This window comes from Parasteatoda tepidariorum, chromosome 2 (assembly GCF_982258835.1).
Source record: "Parasteatoda tepidariorum strain Cologne lab strain chromosome 2, Ptep-v5.0, whole genome shotgun sequence".
NCBI classification, from domain to species: domain Eukaryota; kingdom Metazoa; phylum Arthropoda; class Arachnida; order Araneae; family Theridiidae; genus Parasteatoda; species Parasteatoda tepidariorum.
The window spans coordinates 2176914-2203895 of record NC_141756.1 but is presented as its reverse complement, the minus strand read 5'-3'; the positions used below and the strand labels follow the sequence as shown (position 1 = coordinate 2203895).

General features: G+C 27.8%; 1 protein-coding gene across 1 annotated transcript in view; it reads right to left on the bottom strand.

Annotated features, from left to right (window-relative positions):
- Positions 1-26982, bottom strand: part of Cand1 (Cullin-associated and neddylation-dissociated 1) — a 92610-nt gene that overhangs the window by 28807 nt on the left and 36821 nt on the right. Inside the window, exons 14-20 of the mRNA XM_016071789.4 lie at positions 20119-20230; positions 17205-17298; positions 16964-17084; positions 12252-12383; positions 12037-12170; positions 10617-10702; positions 4804-4918 (exon numbers count right to left, since the gene is read on the bottom strand). Coding sequence (XP_015927275.1) covers positions 4804-4918; positions 10617-10702; positions 12037-12170; positions 12252-12383; positions 16964-17084; positions 17205-17298; positions 20119-20230 — 794 coding nt within the window. The remainder of the gene's footprint in view (positions 1-4803; positions 4919-10616; positions 10703-12036; positions 12171-12251; positions 12384-16963; positions 17085-17204; positions 17299-20118; positions 20231-26982) is intronic.

The window sequence follows — 26982 nt, the reverse complement described above, 5'->3', positions numbered from 1 at the left end:
GTCGCCATTTACTACACGGGGATTTCAAAAATCGGGATTCAGAATTTTTTCAACGCATATTATAAATATATATAAGTATAAAAAATATTAAATATTTTATAACTATTTAAAACTATATTTTTTTAATGGAATTACCTTTGGAAAAACGAATTTTTGCAATTGTATGAAAAATTTTTCGTTTCTATCAAAAAGCAGATATGACAAGATTGAGATATTACCATCATTATCATTGAGCTATTATTTTGAAGCTATTATTATGCAATTACTATGAAATTAACAAAAGAGGACAAAATGAAAGATGTTTTTATTTATTTATATCATATTAATATTGAAAGCGAACATCATTTCACCTTATTTTCCTCTTTCAATCAAAATCCCTAAAATTATCAAGGCATATATATATATATATGGATAACCACCAGCTAAATGACCTCTATATATGTAAAAAAGAAAAATTATTTTGCTATTATCAGCAATATTGACATATACTTCAAATGAATGCACAGTGCGCAAAAAAATAAATGTACCCACCGGAATAAATTTTAATCTTAAGTTCGGATCTTCATGTTCTAGGACTCGATCCTAATAGTTCAAGAGGGTGATATCAAATATACTGATTAATTAGTCCAAACGATATTTTAAGTTAGGATATTAGACATAAAAATGTTATCCGATTAAACATACCTTTTTTCGAAGGATTCGGATTTCTGTCCCCCAAAATATAGTAGTTTCAATCCAGAAATATTGTTTTAATAGTTTCTTCAGGAACGCGCTTGAAAGTTAGGACCATTTAATGTTAACTTTAGTTTTCGCTAGTATTAGTTCACTATACCCCAATTTTTTTTAAGCGAATTGAAAAAGTTTCGCATACAATTCCAATCAGATCAATAAATTCCTATTCGTTTTTCTAAAGATAATTTCAAGCAAAATAAAAATTTTAGTAAAAATTTTTTATTACTTTATTTAAGGGAAGTCGAGAAACTTAAGAAATGTAAGGTGTACAATTTTTTCATCATTTGCAAATTTAAATGTCAAAATACAAAATTTAAGCAAAATCGGTCAAATAAGTCCTGAGAAATAAAATAAAAAACTCTTATCTTTCTAAATTTGGTCCCATAACTTCTTAATTTTTAGTGTCCATTTTTTGTGACTTAAAATTTGTAACTATGAAAGCAAAAGCAAATTTAAATTGTAGAGGAAAGAATGTTTCGCATTGACATTTGATAAACAATAATCAATTAACTGTGTGAAAGGTTATTCGTTGCAGGCGTATGTCAATATGTAAAAAGCTTTTGCAGGGTGAAACAGAAATCTTGGTAGAAAGTGTACTTTCAGCTTTGCAGAGAAACAAAAACATAGACAGACAAACAGCAGCCATGTGTGGCAATTTTTTTAAAAAATGTAAGTTAGTTAATATTCGTTTCTCGGACGCAAATTAAAAATTTGCAAATTGAAAAATAATTACAAATTTAAGCTATATTGTTTGAATCTTATATTTTAAGCTGATGGACTTACTCTTTCCTCAAATGGAGAAATTAGCATTTTGCCGGACATAGATATTCATCTTTAAAAAGAAAAAGGAATCGCAAGGAGAAATTTTAAAAGTCTCTTTGTATTTATTTACAATATATATTAACATGGAGTACCCTGATTAAAATAGCCTTTTTTTTGTCCGTAAAATTATACTACGTAACAATTTAAAAAAATTCGATTTTTCAATTTCATGGGTGTAACCATTTGAAAGTTCGTTCAAAACGGGGCATGATATCTTTAGATAGAATACGTGGATTCAAAAAATGTACTTAAAACTTTATTTGCAAAACATATAAATGATTCAAAAGCCAATCAATGCATATAAAAATAATATTTTATGTCAAAATGTTCTTTAAATGTGCATGAAATTTAAAATTTTTATTAACGAATAATTTATGCGTTATGAGAGTATAGCGGTTGCTGCTACAACTATTATTTTTTTTTCATTACAGAAGTGATTTTTACGCTTACAATGTATGGTAAATTACACCATACAGTACAAAATACATCGATAACAGAAAAAAATATTAGATTTAAATTTACATTAAAGGGAATCTGAACATTATGGTATCAATATTAGTGATTCTAGATTTAGAAACACACTTGAAAAAAATGATGTGAGAAAAAAAAATATATAAAGTATAAAATTCGTTTCAATTTAAATATTTTGAATTAAATTGTTTGAGCCCCCCTGTCGGGGGAGACTTGACCCCTAGTCGGGCAGAGTCTGGCGCCATCCTTGAACAGTAACAATTAAAAATAGCTTTGATTAATAATAATTCAAAATTAACTGCTTAATTTGAGAAACAATAAAATATATTAAATAAAAAGAATATTTTATATTAAAGCTTCAAGAGATAATATTAATATAATAAAAGAACATTTAAAAAAAATCAAATTAGATATTCAATATTATAGTTAAAACTTGATTATCCTCAGCAGGGTTGGGTTTTTGCCGTCAAAAACTGGTTTTTGACATGACAGTGATAAAAACCGTGTTTTTACTGTTAAAAACCGTCAAAAACCTACTGTTTTCCTTAATTTATGGCATATAGCGAACAATATATTATTTTCACATAATTGCCTTTATAAATGAATGTTGTAAATGATTGTTATTGATTTTGCAACTATATACATGTATTCTTATAGAAGGATATACATTCATATAGAAATATTGTAATATACTTATTGAAAATAGTGATACTTACTATTATCATTATAGATATGCAAAGGATTCAAAATTTTGCACTTCTTAATTGTTAGAAATAAACAAACAAACAAAAAAGCTTGGAACTATTAATAAATTCAAGAACTAAAAAGAAGAATTTAAAATTTGGCATTTCTTAAATATTAGAAATAAGCTAAACAAAACTTTCAAAACTTGTAATTACTAACAAACTCTAAGTCAAGAATGACTTGACATTCTTCAGTAATGTAATATGCCAAACAAAACGATGCTTGGAAATGTTGAAAAATTTGTTTAGTATCCCAATATTTTACTTCAAATAGTATGTTTTGATATAATCATGTTGGGAAAATGCAAGAATCTGTTCTTAAATATCTTTTAACAACTTTGTTTTATAATTTTATTGCCCAAAAATGAATTAATTTGAAATTATAAGCAGTTAAACTCAAATAAAAATACAGTTTTACCAAAACTATGGGTTTTTGACATGACGGTAAAAACCATGGTATTAACCGGTAAAAACAGTCATGTGTCAAAAACTTGCCAACCCTGATCCTAAGTAATTGAGACCGAACCAAATAATTTGAATTAAAGAGCTTCACTATACATTCATTCACTTTCACCAATAAAATCTAAATATTAAGAGGATTAACTTATAACACGTTTAATTTTAACAGAAGATGGAAGATATTATAGTCAACTGATCAATAAATGAATAAAATAAAAAAAATCAGCTTTTTATAACTACATTTTGTAAAAAGAACAAAAACAGCCACTTTAATTAATTAACAAAGTTTGTATTTAGTGCTCCCTCTAAATGGTCTCAAACAATACAAAAAAAGGCTTTCTATAGTAAAGACCACGTGCATAAACATGGAATTTCCTATTATGATTTAATGCTTTCACTTTGGTGATATAATATTTATAACAGTGATACATGATTTATGATTTTTACCATTTGTGCAGAATGGGGATAATATCACTGATATTATCCCCATTCTACACAAATGGTAAAAATCATAATTTTTTTTATTAAAAATCAAAATATCATATTTGTTTATTACCAAACAGAACTTAGATTGAAATCAGCAAAGTACTTAAAATCAATTAACAATATTAAAACTAAGATACTTAATATTTCTAATGAATATTGTTAACATTACTAATTAGTAATAACTTAATTTATCATTACAAATTAAAAGTAAGATGAATAAAAGCACTATTATTTTTATTTAAGCTTAACTATCTCATAAATTGCAAAACCGTCAAAGATCAAATGAAGAGTGAATTAATTTAGACCAGAAAACATAATTTAAAAAATCAATGTTCTAAATTGCGCTTACCAAAACACGTTTTTTTTTTCATATTTAAAATATATGTATATATATATATAAATAAGTATAATTAAAATATTTATACTGCTGATATTTAAACAGCTATTTTATAACTAAGTAGTGCAAAATTATAATTGTAAGGTTACACTCCATTTTAAATTACAATTAGTCTCTTATTTACATCACTCCTAATTCTTTGGATAAAACCTTCACAATTAATTAAATCAAACTTAAAAACAATAGATCACTATCACCAGACACTGAGTTTCAGTAACGGTCCACGCTCTACTGATTGTTGTTGCCCAAAATAGCGAAAAAGGGTCTCATTTAGCGACAAAAGGAACAATCAATCCTACCAAAATATGAGAAATACAAAAAAATAATAATAATAAACTAATTAATAAAATAAACGTAAAAAAATTAGCGGTCACCTTCAAAAAATTTTTTCTTTTGGAATAACAATTTAAGTTAATGATCTTAATAACTTGGATTAATAATTTAGATCATTAACTTAAATTAGTGGGAGAAAAAAATTTTGCTAAAAAACATTTTTCCATTTAGTTAATGTTTCTTTCGGCAGAATAGTCAAATTGAAAGCTAGTGAAAACACTGACTTCAGTAGAGATTTGAGTGCCAGAGCTAGTCAGAAAATGGTTGAAAACTTGATTGTAAGATTTTAGCCACGCAAGAAAGCGAGCTAGCAAAAACATAGTAAAGTATTCATTATAAGTTCTAACACAATATAATTACCTTGTAACAATGGTGAATGAACTAAATTAAGTATTTCGGGTAATATGGCATCAGTAACATTCAGTAATGGCTGCTTTTGAACTTTAGAAATCGATGTCAGTAAACTCATTGTCAACTAAAAAGTAAAAAATTAAACATTCATACAAGCAAGTTGACCATATTAACATTAAAATAAAACAATGATTGATAAATAACGTTTGCAATGTTTTAATGAATAAAAAGAGTACAATTGCAACATTTTAAAACATCATTTTATAGACTAATATAGATTTGATTTGCTTTAAATCTATGCGAATCTTAATACACTTTGTTTTTGCTCTTTTTAATCTATATAAAAAGTATATTCAACATTTAGTGCTGTTATACTTAGTTTTTAGTATATATATATATATATATATATATATATATATATATATATATATATATATATATATATAATAAATAAATACAAGAAAACACTAAGAAAGTTAAAAACAATAAGTTTTAACTTATTTTTAATTTTTGTGATCTATTTTATTTGTTGTTATTTTTATAAAAATTTTTTTTTTGAGTGCTCCTCACACTATTGTATTAAGATATTTTGCTTTGGCTTCGCTTTATTGATACAATATCAGAAAGCACTCTGTTTTGCGGATATAATCGTGTGGGCTGAAGAAAAGATTATATCTTTTTTTTGGGGGGGGGGGGTTTCTGGTTTTTTAATTAACATTTCTTCTTCTTTTTTCTTTTTTTTAAATAAACTGTTGCTTGTTATTTTTTACTTATTATTTCCCACCCCCCTTTTTTCCATATGTCTATAATTTTTCTTTGTTTTATTCTTTATTTTGAACTTTATATATATATATATATATATATATATATATATATATATATATATATATATATATATATATATATATCTGAGTGTGTGTGGAAGGGTCACTTCTCCTGAGACTTTTTAAAAGTCAAAATAAACATCTCGTTCTTAAAAAACTTTTCTTTTGTGTTCTTTCAAACAAGTATAGCAGCTGGCTAGAAATGGGAGCTTCTAACCTTCTCATTAGATTGCTAGGGAAAGGGTCAACACCACATCAGTTCAAATAAAGGGGGGGGGGACCAAATAGAACATCTTAACAGTTTTGAAAAGATATACGCTTCTGAGAAACATTCTTTTTTCTCCTCGATCATGTAAAGTTTAAGGAGCGGTGGACTTTAACATTGACATGAAAATGACTTCCATTTTACTGAAATATGAACTTGGCAAATGAAACTCTCTGTGTTCCCAACCAAGAATTAAACTAAGTTTTGCCCAAATTCCTTTTATTTTTCCCACAAACCTGTGAGATCAAATAGTGTTTCTATTATATTAGGAAAACTATTTGAACTAGGTGAATTGCGATATGCATAATAATGAAGAACTAATTCCTGTTACCAAATATCTCATATTTTAACAAATCCCATTAGTTCGTTTCCACCGATCTAACTTTGTGATTTTTCACAACTTGTTTTTTAAGTTATTTTTATTAAATTTTTGAAAAAAATTTTAATACGTAATTTTTTGTGCAGTTGTTGATTAGCTTTCATTTAACCTACGATGTCTTCATGTCAGTTGTAAAAAAAAATTTTACTTTATAAATTAGAGTATAAGGGGAATTGCTTAGAAGATTAGACACGGGCACTTTAATGGTGATGAATATAATACAAAAAAGTCACCAGTCTATGATAGAAAAAACAGAAACTTACAATGAAAGATTGAAAGTATATTCAAACTGCAAAGAGTAAAGATCATTAATGACAGAATGGGTGTGACAATGCTGTAGAGAAGGAGTGTCCTTAACAACACTAATTTGAAAGGCTAAAGCCAAAATTTATCATGAGGAAATGGGCATTCAAGAGGTTGGCTATAGTATTATTTTAATTTGTTTTATTTAATGGTTGGATAAGCGATTTTTTTCCTGGCATTTGTTACATTTATTTTCAAGTTTTTTCTTTTAATTTTCATTCCAATGCTTTTCTAAATGATTAGTTGCAATTGAAAGAGATAGATTTTTTATGTGATACGTTATTTATCTATACTAAGTGTATTCTCCCTTTAATCTGCTTGAGCACACAATTCCGTCTACCTTAATGTGTTATTGATACATTTCATTTATCACTCTGCATTTTTAACTCACTAGCACAGCCAATTATATTTTAAGTTACAATATTTACAGATTATTTTTTGAATGATTAACTACAGCATAACAATATTCCTTCGCTATTATTGCATAAAAAAGTGGTATTTTAGCTGTTTTAACTTTCCAAGTAGTAAATATTTTCGTTTCACTACTTTTACTTTATTTAGTAAAGCATAGCAGTGTATTTTTCTGATAATTTCTCTGCTACCTGATGTTCACTGACATGCATGTGCAAAAAATTTCCTCTCATTAATGGAAGCAAAAAACGAAATCAACATGACGTTGGTATGACGGCCACTGACCCAACAGCCTTTTGATTCTTTCTAGCACACAAGAGAAAATAAAGAACAGCGAAATCTAGAACTCCTTCTTTCTCTTTGCTTGACAGCCGATGATCGGAGAGAAAAAATTAGACTGTCACTTTCTTGGCTCCTTCAGACATAAAATATCATCTTTTCACAAATCTTTACTCTCTAAAAAGGACTGGAATTTCCACATTTAGCCTCCATCATTCCAGTACAAAATGGTGGTGAAAGCGATTAATATTTTCATTTACTTATAATTTAATTTCTGTAATTATTTTTATTTTTGCATTTTCAATGCTGAATAAATCATTTATATTTTTTTTCCAAAAATTTTGTTTAGGTAATTATATATTATTCTGGTAATGAAACATTATTGACCAAAAAATAAAGTTTATTGATTGTTTTCTTGTTTGTAAAAAGACTTGGTTTGACCACTGTTTACGTAGAGGATCTTTCATACCGAAATATCTATTATACAGACTTGCTGAAGTCTGACTGATTTCAGACTCGACAGTTCCCACTGTCAATATGTATTTGCAAAATGACAATTCTATAAAAACCAATATTAATTAAGGATTAAAATTTAAAAAAAAAAATACTTATGAATTATAAGCGATTTAAAATTTGGAAAATATTTATTTTAATCAGATTTATTCAGTTAAATTATAGTAATTAGTTCAGATCTAGAAAAATAAAAAATATCACTTCAAATAACAATAATAATAAATAAATGAATAAAGAAGCCTAATAATCATGAATTTTTGTTCAAGAAATTATTTGTTAAGATCTTTGGCAAAATATTTTTTAATGACTTAATTATTTTTATACTTTTTAAGTTTACATATTTTTATAACCATAATTAAATAACCAAAATCTGGAACAGAATGCAATACAGTACAGAACCCGTAATCCGGAAATCAGAAAACCGGAAAACCAAATAACCGGAACGAAATTCGATAAATTTTCCCGCCATTTTTGAAAAAACAAATGTTTTTCTCCTCATAAGATTTCAAGATTTTTCTTTCTTTTTTGAAAGATGTTAACCTTACCATCATTTTGGAAACAATCATTAGTGTATTACTTCATCGTTTTTTTCTTCTTTTCAAGATTATTTCCAAATATATTTTTTTCGTTGAATTTGACAATAAAAAAAAACGGCTTTTTGTAGCGATTCAGAAAACCGGAAAAATCAGTTATCCGGAATAGCGATGGTCCCGATCCTTCCGGATAATCGGTTCCCTACTGTATTACATATTATAAATTAAAGTATACACACAATGAAATAATAAATACAAATTTAAAATTACACTTAATATGAACTATAAATATTTTTTTTTACCTTACTTGCTCTATCATATTACAGTTTCAAGACAGGAAGGAAAATTTGTTTTAATTTAAATATTTAATTCAGGGGTGATTGTGAGCCCAAGTCAAAATCCCGGAAAATTTCTTGAGTAAAAAAAAAGTTTAAATCAAAAAAATATTAAACAAGGTTTTTCAGGGTGGCCACTCAAATCAGGTTTCAAATTTCCCTGCTTTTCCAGTAAAATTCTTAAAATTTCCAGGTCAGCGTGTTCCCCCCCCCCCTGCTAAAGTGCAGTATAGGTACATGAAAAGTGTCAATATTAGTGTGTTAGTCAATATAGTGTAGTATTTCATTTAAAATTTTATTTTTTAAATATATCATCTTGAATAGATGTGGAGGAAACAATATGTTTATCTTGCAGAAAATAACGCTTTTAATGAATAAAATTTTTTTTAAGTGTTAAATAGTTTTTGCACAAAATGTACCAAATAGCAATGATCCAAAACAACCTTGGATAAGTACTGTTTAATATATTTTTATTAAGCGAAAGAAAATAATTCCAGGTGATTAGAAACCAATAAATTCTTATATTTATTTATATTTCAATATAGAGCCATTTTATACTGCATTTTATACAAACAGTGCTCTTTATAAAATTCATTGAAATAATTTTCTTTAAACCAATATCATAAGTCAAATGTTTAAATAATGTTGGTCGTTTCAAATTAGCCCTATTATTTTAAGTCATATTCAGTATTTGTAAACGAAAAATTGTCAATTTCTTGTTGCATATTCTATAGGAAAAAAAAAAACTAGATACAATTCTTTAACTTTTATTCTTTTTTCTTTCCGTTTCTTAATGGAAATTAGAATGTATTAAGAATTCTAATCTAACATGGTTTCCTAGTTTAGATAAGTTAATTGGCTTTGTTTTTACACCTGGGCAATTCCATGGTGTTGGAAAAAAATGAACATTAATTTCTTAGAAAAACTATCTTACAAAACAAAACTTTGCTGAGAAAAATAATTCATTGGACAAAAGCTTTCAGAAAAAGAGTGCAAGATAAAATCTCTAACTTCAATCTAATCTCTAATCTCAAACTTCAACAATGAATGAATTCAGCCCACAGAATAAACGAAGACTTAAAAAAAAGAAGAAAAAAAACGTTACTTTTATGAACAGAAGCAAATATCCTAATCCTTTCTTCCACATTTTTGCCTTTCTTATACTACATAGTCCCATAATCTCCAATGAGGTTAAAGATTTCTCCATTCATTTCCCAACATAAAAGAGTTTGAAATGGCATTCCAGTTTAACTGGGTAATAATAAAGAGAATTTTAATGCAAGAAAAGTATTGCTGATTTGATGATATATCAACTTCTTTACGAAAAATTTACGTCTAAATAAAAGTGGATATAACGGATGGTAACATAATTTAAATTAAAAGAAAAATTCCAGCTTTTCTTCGAAATTCCCTGATTTTTCCAGGTTTTTATCCAAATTTCCCTGACTTTTCCAGGTTTTTCCTAGTATAAAAAAAATTCCCTGATAATTCCAGGTTTTCCAGGTGGGTGGCCACCCTTTTTCTCAATATTTCTTAGTTTACTTAAAATATATTTAAAATTTTACACATACCTATGATGACCTGGAGAAGTATTTGAAATTTACAAATATGTCGTTCCTTCTTGAGTTTATGATTATAATAACTATTTACTGATAAAAAATTAATATAAGCTCAAAAAGTATCTTTCTGGCTCTCCCTTACAAACAAATAAAATGAACTGTGTTCTTAAATTCCACCTTTGAAAATTTGATTTCCGGAAACTTTTGTGATCAAGGATTTTTTGAAACGTCTGAACCTTTGATCTCTGGAAACTTCCGGATCACGGTTAGCGAAAAATCCGGAAATCCAGATTTTTTCCGGAACACAATCAGCCATGATTAATTGTTACAAATTAATTTATTAATTGTATTCAGTTATTTATTTAATTTAAATCATCTTACCTTATTTTTCAAAGCAGGGAAAAAACTTAAGAGAAATTACCTGAGATATATGCAAATCACTTTCACTTATAAGAGGAGGTAGCTCTATTAAAACAGTTTTGATCATATCTTGGGTAAGATGCTCAACTGAAAGGAAGAAAAATAAAATGTTTTTTTAAAACAATGTTATCAAAAGAATATCTTTGAGTACCTAATTTATGGACATACTATTAAAACTAACTTTTAATACAGAGTACAGAATTTTAAACAATAAATACACTCAAATAATATGACATCAACAAAAAACACGGAAATAGAAAGTATTTCAAAACAACTCCATTCAAGTGAAATGAAAAGGGAAAAAAATTTCTTAAGCACTTGCAAAATAAAATTCATATACTTTTCTACAACCTCTCTAAACATAAAAAATCTTTTATAATGTGCTAAAAAAGGCTTTTTTTTTTAAATGAAATAAAATATATAATCTGTTTTAAATGATAAAAAAAATAACAAAAATTAAGTCATTTGTGCAATAAAAAAAGTGCATTATCCAAAATACTATCAAAATAAAATATTTTTCTTCAACTTTCTGAAGATAAAAAATTCACTGTTATATTGTGCTTCAAAACCTTTTTTAAATGTGAAATAGTATGAAAATGGATAATTGATTTTAAATGATAAAATACAGACAAAATTGAAATAAAAGGAGTTGATTATTCGGAACAAATATATATATACACAGTCAAACCCCGCTATAGTGAACATGGTTTATAGTGAACTCCCGGATATAGTGAACGAAATGTTCGCTCCATTGCCTTGATATACACATATAATATTATTTTCGGTGGATATAGTGAACCAAAAGAGAGGAAATTGGTTATTATAAACGTTTTTCGGTCTTCAACTGACTTTTTTGGTAATTTTGAAATTTCTACATGAAAGATATATACCGATTCGTAAAACCATCTATTGAGAGGAATGTAGCCATACGCATTTTTTGTCTTGTTTGTTTCTTCTATCTCAGTCTCCCATCCCTACATTTTTTTACGCAAGATGATGAGTCATAAGAAATAAAAGTTAACACATTTTTTGTTACTACATATTGTTTAATCATTTTTGTGTTTACTCTTATTGGCCATTAAAATTAATAATGTTAATTAAAAGGGAGCAGTTCGGAAAAATGAGTTAAAATTGTTTGCAGTACGGATATAGTGAACTCCCGGTTATAGTGAACCGAAATTTCGGTCCCTTAAAGGTTTACTATAACAGGGTTTGACTGTATATATATATATTAAAAAATAAGAAAAAATTATCAAGTAGCATTTAAAATAATTAGATACTCTCACAGCGAAAAATTATGCTGTGTAAATACAAAGAAAATCTCTTAAAAATTCCTAGTTACAATCGCAGCTAACTAAAAATAAAATTCAACACACAAAATTTACAATTATCATAATAGAATAAAAAAAACTTTTTTTTACCATAGTTCTTAACAAGAGTGTCTAGAAGTGTAAGAGTTCCCAACTTTAAGGCCCTGTGATTCTTACGCAAAAATGATGCTAAAATAGGCATAGATTCACCCAAAATCGGTTTCAAATTTATTTTCAATGGTGAACTATGAAAAAATAACACACATTAAGTTTCAGATCATTAGAAATAAATATTTTGAATTCAAACTGAAAAATTCTAAGCTCACCCTGCCACTTTAGTCAGTGCCTTGACAGTGGTTAAACGTGTGATTTCATTTCTTAAACGATCTAAGAAAATTGGGAGACAAACTTGCAGTTCAGACTCCAAATAGTCACCAAGGTTGGAAATAATTTGACCCCTGTAAAAAAAGTATAAATAAGATTTTTAAAGCATAGATAAATGTGACTTTAAATGAACCTAACAGGCACAGTGTTATAAAGTAGATCCCTCGATTTTACATTTTCTGTCGGACTACCGTTAAGAAACGCAGAAAGCGTAAAATCTATTGGAACTGGAGAAATTCCTTGCTTCGTCTAAATAAAGACGTTCATTGCAAACAAGAAATTTGCTTAAACATAAAAATTTATTAACAGCTGTCCTCAGAGCCGGATTATACATTTTGTAGGCCCTAGGCGTAGCAGTTTTTGGGCCCTCCCCTCCTTCCCCACTCCTCTCCTCTTTTCAAAATATATGCTAAAATTTTCTTGCATATTTTTTTTACATTTTTATTAATATGGATTTTAATTTACGAATTTTTTTATCGAAATTTTGTTAGAATCTGAGATTAAACTAAAAACGCAAAATTTGGTGAAAATTAACTCATCCGATTTGGAGGAAAATTTTGTAGATGAATTTTTACTATTTTCAAATTTGTATGAACATAAATCTGCACAAGAAATGTTGAAGGCTCAAATTAAAGCTAAACTTGTGAATACTTTTCCTAACGTTCACATTGCATTAAGAATATATTTGTCGATTCTTGGATCAAATGCAGAAGGAGAAAGATCTTTCTCCAGATTAAAATTGATAAAAAATTATTTGCGTTCAACAATGAATCAAGATCGTTTGGCATCGCTCGCACTTATGTCTATTGAATACGGCATTTTGCGAAGTTTGGAATTCGACAGCATAATACAAGATTTCGTTGAATCCAAAAAGCGCAAAAAAGTTATATATTAGATCATAAGATTCTGCAAAATAATTTATTACCGAAAAATATTATATTTTTATTTGTATCTTATGAATTTTGTGCAAAATACACTTGTTGTTTTTAAAGCTAAATTATTTTTGTTAAAAAAATCTTTTTCTCTCAAGTTTTCGTAGGCCCTAGGCACGAGCCTAGTGTGCCTATAGGTTAATCCGGCCCTGGCTGTCCTGCAAACCCATAATAAGGAACAATTAGCAAGATCTGTGTTTTATCTCTTAACATACAGTATCAGGCAAGACAAGCAACTGCCCTCCCTTAAAATTACTATGTCATATCCTTTTGTGAAATCGTTCATCTTATGACGCTGCATCATCACTTCAATGCAGAGAAAAAATGGTATTAATGGCAACAGTAATATATCATAAAAAAGAAGAAAAATAGCCTCATTTAGTCAACAAAGAAAACTAAAATTCGAAATCGCGATTCGTATGACAAGAAAACATTGTATTAAAAATATCAAAATTAGAAAAACTATGTGTCAGAGGGCAAAAAAAATAACTGCAGAAAAAGCTATCACGAAACGATGCGAAATTACGATGTAATATTCACAAATCAAACAACGTCAAAACGTGATAACTCAAAATCTGAACATCGCAATAACATCATAATTAGAAAGACAGTGTTGACAGGGTTGCCACTCAAATCTGGAAAAAAAATTCCCTGTGTTTTCCCTGTACACATTATGCACTATATATTAAAAGGAAACAACAATTACTGTGCTCTTGTGTGAGCTATATTGGGCTAACTATATTTATTAGTTTTAATTGCTGGAAAAACAGCTGAATATACTTAAATAATGCTATAGTAAATGAAATAGTTTAGTATAGCTGAAATATCATGGTTGAATATCCCATAGATTACACTTTAAGTGGTCATCATTTTTTAAAAGACAAAAATAAGAAACAAAATTCCCTGTATTTTCCCAGTTTGTAAAGAAAAAATCAAAATTCCCTGCATTTTAGGTGATTTTTAAATTCCCTGTATTTTCCAGGTTTTCCCTGTGGAGTGGCAACCCTGGTTGAAGGAGCCAAAAATAAATTATAAATAAATCAGGGTTCCCACTCTTTTAACAAAGCAAAAATTAAGCACTTTTAAGTACTTTTTTGAAAAGTTAAGGACTTTAAAAATAGTATAATTGTTTATCATCAAATATACATATGCCACCAGTGACAGTGCAAATTATTTACTTTTATAAAACAAATCAATAAATAAAAAAAATAATAATAAATAATTTTATTATAATGTAAGCACTGATATAATTGTAGTAATTAACAGGGCTCGCCAACGAAGTATCAAGTAACTTTTGCAAATTCGGGTCAGATTTTTTAAAAACATTTTCAGATTATTAAAAGTTAACGCCATTCAGATTGTAAAAGTTAATGTATGAAACTAATCTGTATTACATTTTCAATGATTTCATTGAAATTTAATTGTAAAATTAAGTGCAGAAATTAAGATATGCTATTTTTTTCATGTATATTAAAATTTAAAAAAATTAAAAACAGTATATTAAGTTGCAATGCTAACTGCATAAAATGATTATTAAACTCTAAGGATCTTTTAGTTGAGTAGATTTAAATTTTTATGTGGCAATCTGCTTATCCTTAGGAAATAAAAATAATAGTATAACAATCTAGAACTTTCTTAAAAAAAATTTGCATTGCAATAAAACAAATTATAAATAGATATCAAATATTTAACTTTCTTGTTCGAAGCAAATCATGCTTTCTTATATTAGTATTTTTGAAGGAAAAAAATTGAGGTTTTAGTCAAAAACCCAATAAACCCCAGGTTTTTTTTTTAAAAAATACCTAGGTGGGCTGGGATTTTTCAAACCCTGTTTCTTACAGATCTGTTTCATTTTTAGTACAATCATGAATTTTAAAAAATGATATGCTTTCTATAAATTGACAGTTACTTATTACACATTGAAATATTATACAAATTTATTGAATTCTTCAAGATTTTAGGAAATAGTTTTTGTTATAGATTCTAGATCAAAAAAATTTTCTGATACTTCTTTTCTTCGCATTTTACTTAATTCGTATAAGCAGATGTGTTATCAGTAGAACTGATTTCTTGAATTCTGTCAATTTTGAAGGTTAGTGTGGGTCTTCTACTTGGGAGCCTTAAAACTGCCCCCCCCCCAAAAAAGCACTATCTCCTCCATGTGCAGTATCCTCCATGTTCATAGTATTCTTTTCTTTTAGAATGCTTCACTCTCCTCATAGAGCATCATTTTAGGCAAAAGGTAGAATATATTAATGAAAGGACATGCTTTCTTTCCTCTTGCCAGTAAAGCGCCCCCCACACACATTAATTGTTGTCTCTCTAAAATGCTTTACCCTCGATGCATGGTCTAATTCTGAGTGATAAAAGAGCAAAAAATTTTTTTTAAAAATTGAGCTGAAAAATTTTTCCTATCAACTATAGTGATGCTAAAAAATTAAGGACTTTTAAAAACCTTGTACCAAAATTAAGTACTTTTAAGGGCCCTTATTTTCCAAAATAAAAATTAAGCAGTGTTTAAGGACCGTGGGAACCCTGTAAATGCAGATAAACTATCATCAAATGACATAAAATTGTGACGGAATCGTCCAGAATTGAACGTTTCAAAAAGGGTAATTACTACAATTTAAAATTTGCATGTCGTAACAACGTATTAAATATATAGGAATTAATTTGAAAAACCATAAGGTAGCAGCCGAAAAACTAAAATAAACAACGCAGGCTTACAAAAGAAAAAAATTTGAATAAAAATAGCAATTGCTAAAATTGAATGTTCTTTATCAAAATATTTTCAGAAGAATAATTTCCATTTTTCACAAAAATGAGCCCTAAAAGTAAAACCTGCATCAAACCCAGGATATTATAATATTGCTTTATAATTTCCATGTAGAGCATACCCTATGCTTCCCATGAATTTTAAATTTTTTTTTTATTAAATTCATTTATCAAACCTTGGTGACAGATGATTAAGTAATTTAACAATAAAAAACATTAATACTTTATAAGAGATAATCAAACACTATTTATCCCACTAAATTTCTTAATCAAAAATAAGAATACACAATCTGAAGTCCATCCACCCGTATATCTGTTATGAATCGTAGCAAAACTTTTTCCTGCTTAAGTCACAAAATCATGTCATACTATATAAACTATATACAATGCAAAATTTGACTCCATGCCAAATGGGTGAAAACACTTGCACAGAGGGAAATTTTGACACAAAGTACACATGCCTGGCGCTCGCCTAATCAAACTCTCTGACTGTAGTCGATTTTGGCTCAAAAATGCTTAATTCCCAGACTTTCCCTTGATTTTTTAGACAATTACCGAATTCTCTGTCTTTTACCAGATTTCTAGACTTTCCAGGTAGCGTAGCAACCCTGATGTAAATAAATATTAAAGGTGAAAATTGTATCTATAATTTGGACGAATATACACATGAAAATATTATCAATCAACCATGGAAGGTCTCCTAAAAATCACAATACCACATTAATTACCAATTTTAAATAATCAAAAATCTTCAGCAAAATGTTAAGAATCAAGCTTTAAAAAAAATATTGTCCTCAATGCGTTTGCATTAACATGAAACTGATAAAAGGCGCCATTTTTATGTGATAATCAATCCTTTCACGAAAATTGACATTGGTTGTCTTTAGATTAAAACATTTTAATATGGTTTATTAAAACAATATTTTTGTAATAGTTAAGGCACATACATGCAAGCTATAGCTCTCTCCTTTACTTCCTGGTCAATGTCTGCTGCTTTCAATCTCACTAAAGTGCATTCATAGAGAGGGTGAACGAATGGTACAAAATCAAATGGGGTTGATTGTTGATCTACAAAATAAATAGCCATTTAAATAATCATAAATTAGAGATGAAATAATAAAAAATTAAAACATAACACAGTAAAAAATAAAACAACAGAACAATACTAGTTAAGATGAGAAAACTAACCTAAGGGCCTTAAAACTTTGACTAGCTGCTGCAGAACCAAAAGTGCCTCAGAAGTTATTTTGTAAAATACATCTCCAACAGCATGCACAAGAGGCTACAAGCATTGAAGGAGAAAAATAAGTAATTACATCACAGCAACAAAAGTTATCATTTAACATGTTTATTTTGCTCCTAGAACAAAACTTACTTTAAAAAATTCAGTACAGGGTGTGTAGCCAAATTATTCAACAAAAAAAATAAGCACCCTTTAAGAACCCAAAAAAATATTTTTAAGCACTTTAAAAAAATATCATAATTCAGGGATGAGATTGGCCAAAAGGTAAAAAAGCTGAATTTCCACGCGAGTAAATTTTACGCGCATGCAATCGTTTAATAATAAATTTCAGACAATTTAAGATAATAAATAACTATGTGATGACATAAAATTGTGTACTCATCTATTAATATATGAATGATTACATCGATACTTTTTAAGTAGATTTAGTAAAAAGTAAAATTACCAATTGAAAAAATAAAGCTAGAAATTATATTTTTCTTCAGTTCACATAAAGGAGAAAATTAATACTTGAGAAACTGCCTAGTTTAGCAAATTAAAGCTACTGAGAGCATTCCCTTTCTTTTAATACTGTTATGTGATTTATAACAAATATATCAGTAACATGACTTTTAAAATTATTTAGAAAAGAAACTTTTACAATTAGAATCACTATGTTCATATTATAATCTAATCTACCTAGAGCCCTGTGAAACATGTCAATAACTGTGAAGTAGAAACATATATTAAACTCCTTAACATACGAAAATAGCTATTTTAGTTTGAAAAATTACATGATAACCAGCAGCTGTTTAGATAATTACTTTTCATCTGATAAGAATTTTGCATTTTATAGCATAAATAACAGCAGCATTATTTTTTAAATTTTGATGCTGAGTTTAACAACGCCTTTTCCAAAAAAATTTGAATCACTTTTTAAGTTATTGCTTTTGTTTGCTATATCTTCTTTTTATTTTTGTTTAATTTACTGCAAATGCTTCATGTTTTATAAAACAAGTAAAAAAACTTTTAAAAAGGTCAAATTGCTCATAATGCAGCTTGTGAATGAATGAGGGGAAACAGATTGGTGATTGATTTAGTCATTAGCCCATCATCAAACATATTTTGACAAATCCTTTTTTTTCTTTCTTTACCTGCTTGTGTCACATTCTTTGCAAGCACAGAATGTAAGTTTTGAATATGCTTATACATACTAATAACTGTTGATAGAAAAAAAGTCACATTTATAGTAACTAATTAAAGAAAAACTTACTTCGTACAAGAATTGCGACAATTTATTTTATAAGCGTGTGAATACAAATAGCGATCTTGGATTTTAAAATTGTGTGAATATGAATCACGATAATGGATTTTTAAATCACGCGAATAGGAAATTCGATTCTAAAAAATTAGAAAATACAAATTGCGTTATAGAATTTTTAAATAGCGTAAATAAAAACCACAATTCATAATTTTTAGATTATGTAAATATGAATCACGATGCATAATTTTTAGATAGCGTGAATGTGAATCCCAATGTCTTATACTAAAACCCCGTATAAATATGAAAATCGATGTTTAATATTAAAATCGCATGTATAAGAATCGTAATATTAGCAGATTTCGGGCTGGGGACGTCTAAAAGGCTCGTTTGAAGCAGCGACGTCTTAATTATTAAAAAACGAGTTATCTAGCGGTCGGGTAAAAATGTATCTTCTGCACGTAAAAGCGGAGAAAATAGCTAAAATAAGTAAAAATGCGGAAGGGTTAGCAGCAATGTAGTTTGAATTATCTCTTTATCTTTGAAAATCGGAAATAAATAAAAAAAATTTATTTCAACGGCTGAATATTCTGCAAAAGCGGAGAATTTATTCTAAAAAAAAAAGTGAAACTTTTAAATAATTGGAGTTTTTGATAAAAAGGCTGAAATTCGAGAGACAAAAGTGAAAAAAGCAGAAATCCGATAAAGAGCGGAAAAATCTCATCCCTGATAATTAGATAAGGTTGGAACGTTATCTTGTTTTAACTGTCATGCAAAAAAAAATAAAATAAATAATAATTTTGGCATTATTTTTGACAATTGACAAAACTCATTAAATTTTCAATCGTGTAAAACAAATGGCGTTTTCATACACTATGGCCTGACAATGCGCCGAAATATATTGGGGTTGAATTAATTGTGAGAACGTTGAATAGAACAATGTGAGCTGCGTCTTTTTGCATAATTTGAAGCGAAAATAAACATAGTAAAGAAAAATTTCATTTTGAAAAAGGGAAAATTAAGCACTTTTTATAAACACTCAAGAAAAAAGCACCTCTAAGGGCTTTTAAAAAATAAAAATCGAAAATAAGCACTTTTAAAAAACGCTACGCACCTTGCAGTAGCAAACACGGAAAAAAATTTTAAAAAATAATTTACACTGTTTTTCATGTCCCATTTGTCAAATCACAGATAAATATGGTTTAAACTTTTTTTTTATAAATAGGAGATTTAAACCAATTTTTGTTTATTCATTCTAAAAATATTGCTGTCAACTCAATAATATAAGTATCTATTCAACATACTTATATACCAAAATTTTGTATAATATGTACTTGCATATAATAAAGAATTTAAAATTCTGAAATTAGATTTGCAGTAATATTGCATACTTTATTAATTAGCATATCAATCATTTTATCTAACATAAAGAAAAAAAATTTTTTATAAATCTTTAAGCTATACAAATTTTATTATTTGTTGCATAGCTTTTAAGTAGTTTGGATAAAAAATTTAGGAGCATTTTAAAAGTTATCCTACAAACATAACATTTCAAATCTAAAAGCTAAGTAATGGAGAAATATTTGTGTTAATAACAGAATAATAAAAAGAACACTTACAGGTACTAAAGCTGCTATATGAGAATGAAATACTTCTGGTGGGTGATGAGTTAATACACAATTTAAGAATGTTAACGTATCTATTTTCATATTAGAACTGGAATTTTTATCCCTAAAATTTAAAAAAAAAGCATAAACATCTAAAACATTCTTAACATGAAATTATGCAATTAAAAATAACTTAAAATTGATGTTATTATGTGACTGTAACTTTACAGTGTGATTAATTTGCAGGGTTCATTCTAGGTGGGGTTTACGGGGCACTCCGCCCCTTATGCCCTTTACTCCTCTTATCCCGCCCTGATATAATAAAATACGACCTGGTGTGCCCTCTCCAAAAAGATACCACCTTCCTGCAAGAAAGAATTTTTTTGTTCTGTCCCCCCCCACTTAAAGATACTTTTCTTGAAATCAACTTGTATTTCCTCTAGCTCAATAGCTATGGGTAAATGAGATTCTGAAATGCTCCCCTCCCCCTCTTTGCTATTTCCTCTTGAAGTTAGTAGTTTAAATAAGAGATCTTCCAAGAAGTTCCTCCTGTCAGGGTATGCAACACCTCCTGCAGCTGTGTGGGTTCCTATTTTGTCTTTTTAGAAAAATTTCTTTTTCTCAGAAATGGAAGTATTGCTTATTTTAAAAAACCATACCGCAATGGTGATAGTCAGTAGGCCTGCCAAGAGTTATCTTGGAAAGAATTTTTTAAGGGAAGAAATCTTGTTCACAAAGCCTGTAGACAATTTTAGGGGTCAGACTAGGTCATTGAAAAAAGATACATTCTGATGCATCTTCTGGAGCCCTCCACCCTCCTCTGCCCAGCTTTATTCTTTTGAAGGAAGAAAGAAATTTTTACTTTTGATTTCATAAGTGAAGGGACTTAGACAATTAACTACGAAATAAAAAAGCTTTTTTAGCCAAAAAAGAAAACAGAAAAAAAATATTAATTTTAAAATAAACTTTTAAACAATAATAAATTTCAAGTAATGTTTCATTACAAGTTGTTTTTTAGAATTTATATTGGTAAACAAAAATTTTTATTCCGTTTTTTTAAAAATATTTTTATTTATATATCTTTTGATATTTTTCCGAAGATTTTCTCATTCTTCGTTGGCATACTGCCAGGAGTATAAACTGATCTGTCTTTATTATTTTTTACTCTTTTAAAATATTGTTTAGCGCTCTAAAACTTCTTAATTTCTCGTTTTCATTAGAATTTGTCCTAGCAGTCGATCTTTTTATTAATTTGTTTATTTATATTATTACTAGTGTGTGCAAAGGTATCACTGCGCCTCATAAAGGTTGAATCAAGCATGCAATTTATTTGCAGATTAATTCAATTAATCGTTTTTTTCTTCTTTTCTTTCTTTCCTTACTTATTATTTTGTTCAACTGTTTGTCCGAATTGATACTAAATAAGCTAATTTGAGTAGGAAACTTTTTCATACATTTAGAATTTTTTCTAAATTTTTTACTCCTTAATTGAATATTATGAGGTTTTTATTTCTACACTATCACAAGTATCCAGACATTATGAGTGAAGTAATTATATCGGTAAATTTAAATGCGGAGCTTTCCTTCATTTAATAGTGTTAAATTTATTTATAGCTGTATGCTTGTACCTCAAAAATATTAAAAAATAAAATTTATTTGAAGATACAACATGTGTTATTCGCAATTTTTTTCTTCTTTTTTCTGAATGATCACAATGCAGCTTTAATTTGGCCGCGCATTTTAAATAGAATTAAATAAATTTATAAATTGAGAAATGGTTTTCTTTCCTTAATAGTAACTAGTTTATTTGACGATATTTTTCAAATGAGGTTTTCGATTCGACACTATCACAATTACCACCCCGATCGATAACTCTTTGTTGAACTTTCTATATATTTAAATATGACACTTCTTTATCGTTACTTAAATTATTTCTTTCTCGTTATTATAGAAATTTGGTCTTTATTTTGGTGCTTTTTGCAATTTTGGCTATGATCTATATCACATACCATGATGATTTGACAACGCATTGTAATATTAGATAGATTAATTTAAATACAAAACTTTGTTCATTTAATATTTTTCAGCATTTTATTTATTTATTAATTTATTTTTAATATCAATGTTATCGCTATTTGCTAATTCTGCGTTTGTAAGATCGTGCATTGTAAATATTGTAAATTGAATTTATTTGAATATAATAAGCAAATTTTTATTTCGATTCTTCTTAAAACTTAAAATGTTCATTTAAATACAATAAAAAGTGCTGTGGTCGCAAATGAATCTTTTCTAATAACTTATTTATTTACTTTATAATAATTTGTAATTGCTTTAATTGTTTTATTTTATTTCTCTTAATCACAGGGGTCGTATGCACCTGGACTTAAAAACTGTTTTTTAAAAGAAACTGTCTTTGTGGAACTGTCTTTTGTTTTATAAAGAAAAGTTTATTAATAACGTTCATTGAAAAAAATGCTGTGTCATAATAAAAATACCTATAAAAAGAAAAGTTAAATAAAAAGAAAAAGAGAAAAAACAAATTGTTCTTAGTTCCTAAAACAAACCTTTAACACTGAAAATCAGTTTTCTATGTTTCCAGTTATTTATATTACAGTACAGTACAGGGAAAGAGTGATAATAAATTAATAGTAGAAGACATTCCGTTAAAATGCTGCGTTATAATAAAAGCAGTAGAAATGAAAAAAAAAATATTTCTATATTCTCAGTATTAAAAGTATCGAAAAAATTACGAAATGGATTTGTCTGATTTTTTTTTAAAAACAAGCAGAAATTCAAAAACTTGTGGTTCAGAATAAAGTAGTCTAGTTTTCCAACCTTCGTTTTTCCCTTTGTCTTCTAGAAGATAAATTTGCAAGCCATGTGCAGAAGCATGGATTTTAAAATTTTAGAAATTTATGTTAAAACTACTTCTTATAATAAACAATACTATAGTATAGTCAAAATACAATTTTATATCATTTTTTATCATATCTATACAAATTCAAAAGTGGTGGAAAACGTGAATATTTAAACTGCTCACTGTTTGCCTAAGTAATCGTTTTCGATAAAGAAAAAGATAACGTTTACCATATAAAAAAATCTAAGAATTAATAAAATGAAATAATAAAGTACATTACCAAATAGGTATTGAATTTTATTTTGAACTATAAGTTTTGTTTTTATTTTAGGCTTTTGTTGAAAACTTATAAATTTTCTTCAATTAAAAAATATTTAAATTGAATTTATGTACTTAATTATGTATTAATTTATTTCTTACTTTCATTCTGCGAGCATTGCAATTTTTTTTTTTATATTAGAATTTATTTTTAAAATGAATTTTTGTATTGTGTGATATGATAAAAATGGCATTTTTTCTTTTTTTAAAAGTATCAGTTTTTTTTAAATTTTCGAATGAATTCTAATAATTGAACGACTTTAATTTTCTACAAATATATTACTAAGTTTATTGATAAAAAAAAATTAGAACACTAATGTTAAAAGAAATATTACTACATTTGCCATTAACGTGTCTAAATACTTGTGCGGCCCTTCCTTAGTCAACCTGCTGTGCAAGTGGCCCTTTACTCAAAAAGGTTGTGCACCCCTAAATTATCAGATCTGATATATACTGTATAAATTAAAGATGAATGTGAAGTTAAAGTTTGATATTATTGTGGCCAGGGATGAGAGTAGTCAGAAAGTATAAAAGAGGAAATCCAAAAAACAAAAAAAAAGAAAGGAAAAAAAGTATATATATATATATATATATATATATATATATATATACAGTGGAACCTGTCTAAATTGACCACCCTCGGGACCAAGTCAAATGGTCACTATATAGAGGTGGTCACTTTACGAAGACTCTTTAAAAAGGACTCTTGAAATAAAACTGGTAGAAAATGGTCACCTTACTCAGGCGTTCACTTTACCCAGGTGGTCACTTTTACAGGTTCCACTGTATATATATATATATATATATATATATATATATATATATATATATATATATATATATATATATATATATATATATATATATAAACAAAAATTTGACAAAAAAGTGCGATTTTTAAACTTGTAAACCATGTGAATATAAATCCCGATATGAGACTTTTAAATCACGTAAATATGAAACTCTACATCGAATTTAAAAAATGCGAAAATACAAATCATGATTTATTAATTTTTTGATCACGATGCATAATTTTTAAATCGCGCGATATTACAACCACAAAAACGAATCATGATATTGGATTTTAAGCTCACGTGAATACGAATTGCTACATGGGGCTTTAAAAGCTCGTAAATACAAATCGCGATATAGATTTTTTAAATCTCGTAAGCAAGAATCGCACTGTACAATATTTAAATCGCCTGAATAAGAATCGCAACGTTCAACTTTTAAATCAGGTAAATACGAAAATCGAGATTTGATAATAAAATCGAGATTTTAAAAATGCATAAATACAAAACACGATATTGGATTTTTAAATGTCGTAAATAAGAATCATAATATACGATATTTAAATAGCTTAAATAAGAATCGCAATGTGCAACTTTTAAATCAGGTAAATACGAAAATCGATGATTGATATTAAAATCGCGTGAATAAAAATCGAGATCTGAATTACGAAAATACGAGCTATCCAGCCGACGGATAAAAAATACGGAAAATCTTATTTTCTGTGCGTGAAATCGGAGAAAATAGCTAAAATAAGTAAAAATGCGGAAGGGTTAGCAGCTAGGGCGTAGATTGAATTTTCTGTTTATCTTTGAAAATCGTAAATAAATATAATTATTTTACTTCAATGACTGAATTTAAAAAAAAACGGGATATTTATTTAAAAAAAAAACGAAACTTTTAGAGAATCGGAGTTTTTGATAAAAAGGCTGAAATTCGAGAGACAAAAAAAATCTCATCCCTGTATAAAGGTCAACCAGTTTTATCCCAAGGAAATGATTTTTAGAGAAACTTCAGAGGGAGGAAAAGGGACTTCAACAAGTTGTATTTGATTAAAGTTGTATTTTCAACAAGTTGTATTCAACAAGTTGTATTTGATTAACAAAGTTGTATTTGATTACAAATAGTTTATAAAAATAAAACACTACTATAAAGCAACTATTAAAGTGAAATTAAGTTTAAAAAATTTTAGCAGTGATTTGGTAGGATTGATTTCCACATAACTTTTAAAATCTGATATTTTGCATATAATTAATTATTACATTCTTGAAATGAAACATGCATTTGAATCCGACACGAGAGTCCAATTTGTGTGATTTCGTCCTAACTTTCTTTTTTTGGTAGCTAATGCTATGGATTTTGTGATTCTTAATTATCATTGCTTAATATAATCAATGATGGGGGCATTATTATTATTAAATAAGGGCATTTTTCCACCTTCAAAATCCAAAAATGATGTTGATAATACAGTCAAACCCCGCTATAGTGAACATGGTTTATAGTGAACTCCCAGATATAGTGAACCAAATGTTCGGTCCCTTGCCTTGCTATACACGCATAATGTCATTTTTTGTGGATATAGTGAACCAAAAAAGTGAGGAAGTTGGATATAATGAGCTTTTTTCTGTTTTCGACTGATTTTTTTCTTCATTTTTTTGATATTTTCAGGGAATATAAACTATTCAAATCTGAAGTTTGTAACATATGGAAAAATAGGCAATTAATAATTTCCACTCATGAAAAAATTTAGAAGGCAGAATAAGTTGAGAAAAGTAGATCACAAGGATGATGAAGAAGCATTACTGAAGTGGTTCACCATTCGAAGAAGCCGCAATTTTCCTGTATCTGGACAAATGTGGATGAATTCGCTAAATGTTTTTATGAGACTACTTTCATGTGCTCGAATGGCTGGTTAGACAGGTTTAAAAAACGGAATAACAGAAATTCAGGAAAAATTATCTGATAGTCGGGAAGTGTTTCCATAACTGATGTTGAGGATTGCTCGTCAGCTAAAGATTACTAATTTTTTTTGTACGCAAGACGAAGAGTAATGAAAAATAACACATTTTTTGCTACTACATAATATTTTTCAGTCATTTATTTGAATAATGTGCAATAAAAGGGAGGAGTTTGGGAACCATTAGGTAAATTATCTGCGTAACATATATAGTAAACACTCGGTTATAGTGAACTGAAATTTCGGTCCCTTGATGGTTCACTATAGTGGGGTTTGACTGTACTACAAATTATTGCATTTACAACTAAAACATTATACGCAGATTTATTCTATATAAGCAGGGTTTTTTTAAAAATAAAAACAAAATGCTTTTGTTACTTTATATTAGTAATTATTTTTATTAAAAGAATCTTGCAGAAAGATATAAGTGATAGGAAGGTTGATCCCCCTAAAATATTCTGCCACAGGGGATGAATATATAAATATTGGTTTTAATAATTCAATAAGCTAAACATGCAATTTTAAATAAGGAAAAAAAAGATTTAATTTTTTACCCCCACCCAGAGCAGTTTTTAAGATACAGAAAACAGCTTCCCTATCCCATTTAAACTTCACATTCAAAAATATTGAAACATTCAAGTTAGCATGCATGTTATACCACTTTGAAAATCATGGTAAACTGTATTTTCTTAAATCAATGAGTAATGACATAAAAACTCAAAGCAACAGTCAATTTAAATTATTAAAACATTGGAGATTTATATTATTCAGAAAGATATCACATGGATCAAAAAATAAAATATGTAATATTCACATCCTGGAAAAAATTCTTCAGATTATTTAAAGTCCGAATAAATTTTTGCACTTCAAAAATATAATTCTGACAAAACTTTCCTGGTTTAGATATTTGTTTTAAAATCACATATATTAGAGACTATGAATAGAAATGATAATT